Source organism: Amphiprion ocellaris, chromosome 1, assembly GCF_022539595.1.
Source record: "Amphiprion ocellaris isolate individual 3 ecotype Okinawa chromosome 1, ASM2253959v1, whole genome shotgun sequence".
NCBI classification, from domain to species: Eukaryota; Metazoa; Chordata; class Actinopteri; family Pomacentridae; genus Amphiprion; species Amphiprion ocellaris.
The window spans coordinates 32,265,119-32,275,604 of NC_072766.1; the positions used below are offsets into that span (position 1 = coordinate 32,265,119).

The window sequence follows — 10,486 nt, forward strand, 5'->3', positions numbered from 1 at the left end:
GTCGCTATTGCCTAGAAAAATAAGTGTTTCTTGGTTCTCTAGATTTACATTGATAGGAGAACATTGGATCTTTCAGACAAGAGAAATGATAAATTTGCCCGTCTTCCACTTCCTCTCTGCCCTCCTGCATAGTTTTGCAGGAAGGCAAAATCCCCCGACCTCCAAAAAACTATTGGTTTTGATAGGAGTGGAGTATAACACACTCCTTGGGATCCTTAATATGGAGTTTTCCTCAGCAGAAAACAAGAGAATAATTGTCTACGTTCAATGTGTTTACATGAACTTAAACCCTAATTCTGTAGTAATGTAAGCAATGGTAGTTTAGGGGATTTGACTGTAGACTTAAAGTGGTCACATTTCTGCAAGTTGATGCTCTGTTTACGTGACAGCTGTTTGATAAATTATTAGTACTAGCATGATTTTTTGCACTTGTGGATAACTAGCATTGCCGCCAACTTGATTAAAATACAGCCTCTGTCCTCAGTTGTTGATGAAAAATGTCTAATTTGAACACTGGCCAGTTGTTTTGACTTACATGCCAATAATATATTGGCTACTGATATTTGAGCATTTTGGTGTTGATAATCTTTAAATAAAGAGTGGACTGTAAAACAGCATTGCTTTCCAAGCTACTTTCAAGGAGATCTATTTCATGTAGCTTGTAGAAAATACTTTACAGAAGTCTTAGGGAAGCCCTGTAGCTCAACAGACTAGTACTTACAGCACCATGCTTCTGTTCTTGCAACATTATGGGTCTGAAAATAGCCAGGAACAGAAACTTTTTTTTTGTGTGTGTTGTTTACTTTCATTTGTCATGTCATAGCTAATTGTGTGTATATATAGATAAACAAAACGGACATTTTTGTATTTGAGTACAGACATGTAATAATGACCTGCTAGTCTTCTGAATGTCTTCTAAATGTACATGGCCTCAGTAGCACTAACAGCAATTTATGTCCTGTCTCCACAGATGCAGCAGCTCTTCTATGAGAACTATGAACCAAATAAAAAGGGCTACATACGAGATCTTCATAGCAGCAAGATCCACCGAGCCATCACCCTCCACCCCAACAAGAACCCTCCCTACCAGTATCGCTTACACAGCTACATGCTCAGCCGGAAGATTGCAGACTTGCGCCACCGAACCATTCAGCTCCACCGGGAGATCGTTCAGATGGGGCGCTATGGAGCAGCTGAGCCAAGCCGAGAGGACCTGCAGCTTGGCATGCCTCCTTCATTTATGCGTTTCCACCCACATCAGCGAGAGGAAGTTCTGGAGTGGGAATTCCTGACAGGGAGGTACCTGTTCTCATCATCTGACAGTCAACCACCCCGCCGTGGGATGGACTCCTCTCAAAGGCAGGCCCTTGATGACATCATCATGCAGGTGATGGAGATGATTAATGCCAATGCCAAGACACGGGGCCGAGTCATTGATTTCAAAGAAATCCAGTATGGCTACCGGAGGGTCAATCCATTACATGGGGCAGAATATGTGCTGGATCTGCTGCTGTTGTACAAGAAGCACAAAGGAAAGACCATGACAGTCCCAGTGAGGAGGCATGCCTACCTGCAGCAGACTTTCAGCCAAATCCAGTTCAGAGAGGAGGATGAGATAGATGCCAGAGGTCTGGCCAGTCACATCAACAAGGAGTCAGATTCTCTCTCATTTCTGTCCAACTCCCTCAAGATGCTGGTGCCCTTCAAGCTGACCACCTCTGGACAGGACCAGAGGGAACCAAAAGATAAGAAAGTCAACATCTTGGTCCCTCTGTCGGGGCGCTATGACATATTTGTGCGCTTCATGGCTAACTTTGAAAGAGTTTGTCTGATCCCCAACCAGAATGTCAAACTGCTGATCCTGCTCTTCAGCACAGAAAACAACACGGAACGGGTCAGACAGGTGGAGTTGATGAGGGAGTATCACATGAAGTATCCCCGGGCTGAGATCGAGATCAAGCCTGTTGCTGGTTCTTTTTCCAGGGCTGTGGCTTTGGAAGTGGGTTCCTTGCACTTCTCTAATGATTCACTGCTCTTCTACTGTGACGTAGATCTGCTCTTCTCCAGTGACTTCCTCAAGCGATGTCGGACCAATGCTGCACTGGGGGAGCAGAGCTACTTCCCCATCATCTTCAGCCAGTATGATCCCAAAGTAGTGTATGCTGGGAAGGTCCCTAGCAACAACCACTACGTCTTCACCTCCAAGACAGGCCTGTGGAGGAACTACGGCTTTGGGATTGTCTGCGTGTACAAAGGAGACCTGATTCGAGCTGGAGGCTTTGATACCTCCATACAAGGGTGGGGATTAGAGGATGTGGACCTTTATAATAAGTTTGTCCAGTCAGGGATTAAGTTGTTTAGAAGCACAGACACAGGGATAGTGCATGTCCACCACCCGGTCATATGCGACCCCAACCTCGAGGCAAAGCAGTATAAGATGTGCCTGGGCTCCAAAGCCTCGTCACATGGCTCCACCCAGCAGCTGGCCGAACTCTGGCTAGAGAAGAACGACCTTAGCTTCAGGAGGCTGGCTAGCAGTAATGGCTCAGTTAGGACAGTGTGAGAAAAACTGAGCTATAGACTGTCATAGACTGAACCCGGACATGTTTTGTGCTCACTTCCTCCTCTTCGTGTTGTTTTCGCTACTTAATTTATTTTTTACTGAAAAGACTTTACATGGATATTTTTTGAAAATGTCTTTTTAAAAAGAAAATACACAGAAATGCCATAATAAAAATAATGAACAAGTCATAGATACAGTCTGGGCTCTCGTATGGAAGTACACGTTATGATTTGTGATAAAAGAAATATTGACCAATGTTCTTGTGTGAGCCTGATTACAATAGGGGTCCAAGGCTCCTTATGCCTGTTAAATGTTGAAAAAGGGGCCACATAAATTATTGTGTACCTTAGTCACAGTCCTGCCGTCCTGGGGGGTAGACTGATGTAAATGTACTGTAAGACCATCAGTGCTCAAAACAACATTCAACTCCTGATTGTGAGTGTTTACAAAAGACTGATTCTGAGCAACACTTCATGAATGAAAACTCAAATCACAGCAATGTCAGTAATCACTAAGGGCCATTTCATTGTATTCCTTTGATTTACAGTGGTTTCTTTTCCATTTAATTTTATGATTTTGGTAATATGAGTTAACACTGTTACTGTTTTTCTTCTTTATATTTTCTATATTATTAATTTCTGTGAACCCAACTGCTGGATTTGATATCTGCAATTCATTATTTGCTGTCTAATTTATTGAATTTGCAGGCTGTTTTCTACTCTCTGACTGTTGAAATATGTATATTGGAAAGATTGTATAACCATGTCAGTTGTGGGATAGTGTTTTTTCATGTTCCTCTTTCTTAAACTCATTAACACCAAAGAGTTTTGCACAGTCCGCTTTAGGCATCATGGTGTGTGTGTGTGTGGGTGTGTGTGTGTGTGTGTGTGTGTGTGTGTGTGTGTGTGTGTGTGTGTGTGTGTGTGTGTGTGTGTGTGTGTGTGTGTGTGTGTGTGTGTGTGTGTGTGTGTGTGTGTGTGTGTGTGCGCGTGCGCGTGTGCGCGTGCGCATGTGTGTGTGCAGGGGTTCGGTGGGGGCTGGGGTGGGCGGGGTTGGGGTTTGGGTGGCGGGTGGGTCCTCGTGCCCCGGGCCGCCTGGGTCGGTCTGGGCGCGCTGGGGGTGTCGGTAGCTGCTCCCTCTTGTTCTCTGGGTCCTCGTCGTTCACGGTGGCCCCGGTGGCTCTCTGGGGGTGCCGCCCTGTGGCTCCTACTGCCTGGGGGGAGGGGTGCCCTGTTGGCTTGGCCCTGCCTTGCCGTGATTGCTGTTCTGGGCTTCGGGGTTCTTCACACTTGCATGTTTGATCAGGTCTCCCCAGCTACTGCCGAGTCCCATTTCAGCAAATGATGGGTCCCGCCAGAATGTGCTGAGAATCTCTCCAGTCTCTACCCTAAACTCATTCTCTCTCGCACTAGCATTCTCTTCTGGCCTATTCTATTCTATTCTATACTATCAAGACACACACAATTATGGTGCTCAGTACCGTTTGTTCATTTATTATTGAATCTCTTTTTCTTTTGTGTTGGTTTGGTTTTCTTTTCTTTTTTCAAATTTTTATTTTTTTTTCTATTGATGGACAGTTAGTAGTTGGGCATAACACACCACCTTACAATCTTTAATTGCAATAGCAACGCCTGTTATTTTCTATCCCTGTTCATCCTGTTCGTCCTGTTCGTCCTGTCCAGTCTTTGTTTCCCCCACACATCACTGAGGTGTAGCACTGCCCTCCCTGGCTTATAACAGGGAATTCTAATAAAGAAGGTCTGCTTAGCTTTCAGGGAGGGCCGGTGATGGTCACACACATGCACTAAATATTAAAATATTTGGTTGCAAGACTAAAATATGCATCAATCTCATATAATGTTGACTCCCCTTTTGTGGAGTTAAACAATGAGAACAAATGCAGACAAAAAAAGAAAAAAAAAAAGAAAAAAAAAAAAAAAAAGAAAATAGCCAGGAACAGAAACTTTTTTTTTGTGTGTGTTGTTTACTTTCATTTGTCATGTCATAGCTAATTGTGTGTATATATAGATAAACAAAACGGACATTTTTGTATTTGAGTACAGACATGTAATAATGACCTGCTAGTCTTCTGAATGTCTTCTAAATGTACATGGCCTCAGTAGCACTAACAGCAATTTATGTCCTGTCTCCACAGATGCAGCAGCTCTTCTATGAGAACTATGAACCAAATAAAAAGGGCTACATACGAGATCTTCATAGCAGCAAGATCCACCGAGCCATCACCCTCCACCCCAACAAGAACCCTCCCTACCAGTATCGCTTACACAGCTACATGCTCAGCCGGAAGATTGCAGACTTGCGCCACCGAACCATTCAGCTCCACCGGGAGATCGTTCAGATGGGGCGCTATGGAGCAGCTGAGCCAAGCCGAGAGGACCTGCAGCTTGGCATGCCTCCTTCATTTATGCGTTTCCACCCACATCAGCGAGAGGAAGTTCTGGAGTGGGAATTCCTGACAGGGAGGTACCTGTTCTCATCATCTGACAGTCAACCACCCCGTCGTGGGATGGACTCCTCTCAAAGGCAGGCCCTTGATGACATCATCATGCAGGTGATGGAGATGATTAATGCCAATGCCAAGACACGGGGCCGAGTCATTGATTTCAAAGAAATCCAGTATGGCTACCGGAGGGTCAATCCATTACATGGGGCAGAATATGTGCTGGATCTGCTGCTGTTGTACAAGAAGCACAAAGGAAAGACCATGACAGTCCCAGTGAGGAGGCATGCCTACCTGCAGCAGACTTTCAGCCAAATCCAGTTCAGAGAGGAGGATGAGATAGATGCCAGAGGTCTGGCCAGTCACATCAACAAGGAGTCAGATTCTCTCTCATTTCTGTCCAACTCCCTCAAGATGCTGGTGCCCTTCAAGCTGACCACCTCTGGACAGGACCAGAGGGAACCAAAAGATAAGAAAGTCAACATCTTGGTCCCTCTGTCGGGGCGCTATGACATATTTGTGCGCTTCATGGCTAACTTTGAAAGAGTTTGTCTGATCCCCAACCAGAATGTCAAACTGCTGATCCTGCTCTTCAGCACAGAAAACAACACGGAACGGGTCAGACAGGTGGAGTTGATGAGGGAGTATCACATGAAGTATCCCCGGGCTGAGATCGAGATCAAGCCTGTTGCTGGTTCTTTTTCCAGGGCTGTGGCTTTGGAAGTGGGTTCTTTGCACTTCTCTAATGATTCACTGCTCTTCTACTGTGACGTAGATCTGCTCTTCTCCAGTGACTTCCTCAAGCGATGTCGGACCAATGCTGCACTGGGGGAGCAGAGCTACTTCCCCATCATCTTCAGCCAGTATGATCCCAAAGTAGTGTATGCTGGGAAGGTCCCTAGCAACAACCACTACGTCTTCACCTCCAAGACAGGCCTGTGGAGGAACTACGGCTTTGGGATTGTCTGCGTGTACAAAGGAGACCTGATTCGAGCTGGAGGCTTTGATACCTCCATACAAGGGTGGGGATTAGAGGATGTGGACCTTTATAATAAGTTTGTCCAGTCAGGGATTAAGTTGTTTAGAAGCACAGACACAGGGATAGTGCATGTCCACCACCCGGTCATATGCGACCCCAACCTCGAGGCAAAGCAGTATAAGATGTGCCTGGGCTCCAAAGCCTCGTCACATGGCTCCACCCAGCAGCTGGCCGAACTCTGGCTAGAGAAGAACGACCTTAGCTTCAGGAGGCTGGCTAGCAGTAATGGCTCAGTTAGGACAGTGTGAGAAAAACTGAGCTATAGACTGTCATAGACTGAACCCGGACATGTTTTGTGCTCACTTCCTCCTCTTCGTGTTGTTTTCGCTACTTAATTTATTTTTTACTGAAAAGACTTTACATGGATATTTTTTGAAAATGTCTTTTTAAAAAGAAAATACACAGAAATGCCATAATAAAAATAATGAACAAGTCATAGATACAGTCTGGGCTCTCGTATGGAAGTACATGTTATGATTTGTGATAAAAGAAATATTGACCAATGTTCTTGTGTGAGCCTGATTACAATAGGGGTCCAAGGCTCCTTATGCCTGTTAAATGTTGAAAAAGGGGCCACATAAGTTATTGTGTACCTTAGTCACAGTCCTGCCGTCCTGGGGGGTAGACTGATGTAAATGTACTGTAAGACCATCAGTGCTCAAAACAACATTCAACTCCTGATTGTGAGTGTTTACAAAAGACTGATTCTGAGCAACACTTCATGAATGAAAACTCAAATCACAGCAATGTCAGTAATCACTAAGGGCCATTTCATTGTATTCCTTTGATTTACAGTGGTTTCTTTTCCATTTAATTTTATGATTTTGGTAATATGAGTTAACACTGTTACTGTTTTTCTTCTTTATATTTTCTATATTATTAATTTCTGTGAACCCAACTGCTGGATTTGATATCTGCAATTCATTATTTGCTGTCTAATTTATTGAATTTGCAGGCTGTTTTCTACTCTCTGACTGTTGAAATATGTATATTGGAAAGATTGTATAACCATGTCAGTTGTGGGATAGTGTTTTTTCATGTTCCTCTTTCTTAAACTCATTAACACCAAAGAGTTTTGCACAGTCTGCTTTAGGCATCGTGGTGTGTGTGCGTGCGTGTGTATGTGTGTGTGTGCGCGTGCGTGCATTTGTGTGTGCGGCAGGCACAAACATGAAACTGGCTGTATAATCCCTGATGTTTTCCGTGACTGAAGAGGGAGCCAGTCTGGCCTTTTTGCAAGTCGGTTGTAATTAGAGCAGTGCTCTGTTTGGCCAGTTGAAGTCACACATTGCTTTCTTTTTATAAATCACTTCCTTTTATGTTGAAATAAAAAGTTTTGTGGCTCATTCCTGTCTACAGAGGTGTGGCTTTAGTGCTAATTCACTGCTGTGCCATAATGTGTAAGTTCACATTGTCTGCTCCTGTGATACAAGTTTGATTGCAGAGCGTTTCCTCAGGGAGGACAGTGTGAGAAAGCATTTCCTCACAAGAACTGCATGTTGTGCTCCTCAGATTGAGTCCTCCATGTGGTTAATGAGCCAGTTTCAGCATTACAGTATGAATAGATGACTTTTTTTACTTAACCAGGGTGAATTGCTGTACTGCCAAATTAGTTTGTTTACTCTTTACTCTTTCTGTGGTATTCTCAGTTATCATGAGCCAGAATAATGATCCCAGTAAAAACATCAAGTGAAATGCAGAAATATAAACCATTTCACATTTAAATTGTACTTAATGCCAAACAACAACATAGTTTACCTGCAAAAGTAACATTGTGAATCGGGGATGTTCAGAGCCCAGACAATGTCCGCTTGTCCTTATTAGCAATCCAACCTTGGGGTCTGTGTTGGCATTCATAATCAGTCAATGGAAAGAATTCAAGAAGATAGTGCAATGAAATAAAACAATAATATTGTGAAGGAAAGTTTGAAGAGCTGAATGGAAACCTATAAGTGTTTCAGTTGAATGTGTTTTCATAACAAAACAAAAAGCAGCAATCTAAAGTTGCACACAAAAGATGATTGTTGCTTTTGATGAGTGTGAGATCAGACCTGCTCTTCTAGTTGGACCCCTGTCAGAAAGCCACTGTAGCGTCAATGTAAAAGGCCTCCAAAGTAAAGTGACTGTGACTATGATCATGTATGATAAATATGTTAGAGACCAAAGTCATTCCTGTCACTTTTAATTGAATTGGTTTATGAGTTTAGTTATTTGTTTACCCATAGACATAATGATCTACAGCCACAATAACTGGAGTTAATTATGACAGATAATTTCACCCAGATGATCTTCTATCATCTGGGTGACATGCCTTTCATGTACAATTGACTCTGTGATTGTGCATGTGAGAGATGGGATAAACATCATTTCATGACAGCATTGCCCTTTCTTATCACTACAAACATGCCAATTGCAGTAGCTAGTGTCATTGTGTTGTATAATTTGGAAATGACAGAACATGTAAAGAACAGTTTGATGAAAACGGGGTAGAAGTTAAATAGCTAGTGGCTGTAATAACCTTTATTATTAAATGCTTTCTATTAGATGCCAGGGAAATTGACACATTTATGTAGTTATTGTTTCTAATTAGCCAGTTCCTCAAGCAACACAGAGAGGAGCATGGGAAGTACTTATTTAACATTAAACCACCTAAACCAGGTTTTAGGAAAAAAAATTCTGATGTTCTGTCTACCTTATTGAGGAGCAAACATATTAAATTCACATATAAGTGTCCCCAGTAATGCTAATGTTTCACAGAGACAGCATTGTATTTATTAGAGGACTACTATAATACATTAAATTGCGAGGAACTACAGTCAAGGTTTTACTGCTCAGTGTAGTCTATAGACTGTAGTGTACTAAGTGGTGTGTTGTCTGTACCAGGGTGGAGGATGTGCGGAGCTTCATTCTTGAGCGTGTTCATTCTTGAACTTGGGAAGAGCAGTTTAAAAAGGAGTCTCAGGTGATGGTTTGTATTTATGATTATTCAGGTTTGGTCACTGTTCCCTCTAAACTGCGCAATTGCGCACTGCTGACACGGTCTCCACGCACAGAAAATCTGCGCTGCGCACAAAAAAAAAAAAAAAAAAAATATCCAACCTAAATTGTAAATAAAATAAACACGTAACAATTTATTCTGTGCTATTTTTCAGTGTGAGTCAGTGAGTGACCGGTGACTGGCTGCTGCAGCCAATGATGCGATTCACATACGTATTTACCATAGACTGTATATAATGGTATTTACGCAGCTAATCAACGTCAGGCGTCCTTATGTGCAGCCACCATTGTTCTCATAGATATGAATGAGTAGATAGGACACGCCTCTTTGAGCTGCGTGCTAAGGCGAGGCTAAGCTAGTGGGGGCAAAGTTTCAGTGCATTCCGTTGATGTAGATGGTGTGAAAACGGAAACAAGTATGCCGGCTCACTGTGCTGCATACAATTACACACTGCATCGTACGATTGAGACAAGGAAACTTGGAATGACTTTTCATAGGTAAGAATAGTTTTTGGCTCTTTTTTCATTATGAAATCTTGTTGAGAGCTTCCAGTCTATGAGAGCTAACTAGTTAGCCACTAGCAAAATGCTAAGGCGAGCTAGCAGCTTGACAACCAAATACCAGACGATTAATAGTAGCTGTAGTATAGTTGTACAAGCAGTAGTAGTAATACTAAAAGTACAAGCAGCAGTACTAGTATAAACAGCTGTTAGAGTCGTAGAAGTAGTATCAGCATTTGTAATAGTATTACAAGTTGTAGTAGCAGTGCCAGTATCAGCAGCAGTAGTGTACTACCACTACTACTAGTAGTAGTCACATTGCTATTACTACCACCAATACTACCAGTAGTAGTTATAAAGCCTAACTCATGTATATCCAGATTACCATCTATGTTCTTCCTCCAAACCCATTTTATGATTGGGATTACAGGCAGTTCTTTAGGACTGCTCTCAAATAATTGAAATGTTACTAAACAAGGTTATACTTATCAAATTAAATAGCTCTGTTCTCCAGTATATTGGCGAATTCGGTTCTTTGTACTTAATTTATTAGCATGATTTCTTTTTAATATGTTGTGTACAGACTTAATTACTTCTCTGTCTACTTTTTTTTACTCCATGTAGGTTTCCCAGAGACTATGGGTTGAGGAGGAATTGGAAGTTTGTCGGCTTAGACCTGGTGTCATTCCATCAGTGTTAAACTTCCCGGCTCATCTTGGAAGAGTACGTGCCAGAAAGACCACGACCAAGCAGCCTTGAGATCTTAGGCAGCATCTCCCTGAGGTGGGTGTCAACGGTGTTCACAGTCAGGTCTGTGGTAATCCTGTCAAAAAACAAAACAGAAAAAAATCTAGATTATAAATCAACATGTAACCAAAGCACTCTGTGTATAACGCCATAGTATAGGATGTAGTTCAGAAAATGT

General features: G+C 42.6%; 2 protein-coding genes across 2 annotated transcripts in view; both read left to right on the forward strand.

Moving 5' to 3' along the window:
• chsy1 (chondroitin sulfate synthase 1) overlaps nt 1-2,753 on the forward strand; it is a 45,444-nt gene extending 42,691 nt beyond the window's left edge. The window contains exon 3 of the mRNA XM_023262383.3: nt 971-2,753. Coding sequence (XP_023118151.1) covers nt 971-2,563 — 1,593 coding nt within the window. The 3' untranslated portion in view covers nt 2,564-2,753. The remainder of the gene's footprint in view (nt 1-970) is intronic.
• Nucleotides 2,754-4,658: 1,905 nt separating this feature from the next.
• LOC129349024 (chondroitin sulfate synthase 1-like) lies at nt 4,659-7,409 on the forward strand. Its single transcript, XM_055010990.1, has one exon. It carries the CDS (start codon nt 4,668-4,670, stop codon nt 6,309-6,311), a length of 1,644 nt encoding a protein of 547 aa, XP_054866965.1. The 5' UTR covers nt 4,659-4,667; the 3' UTR covers nt 6,312-7,409.
• Nucleotides 7,410-10,486: the final 3,077 nt, after the last annotated feature.

Excerpts from the sequence above, each read along its gene's own strand:
- LOC129349024 (XM_055010990.1), top strand. The coding sequence starts at position 4,668 with ATGTACATGGCCTCAGTAGCACTAACAGCAATTTATGTCCTGTCTCCA.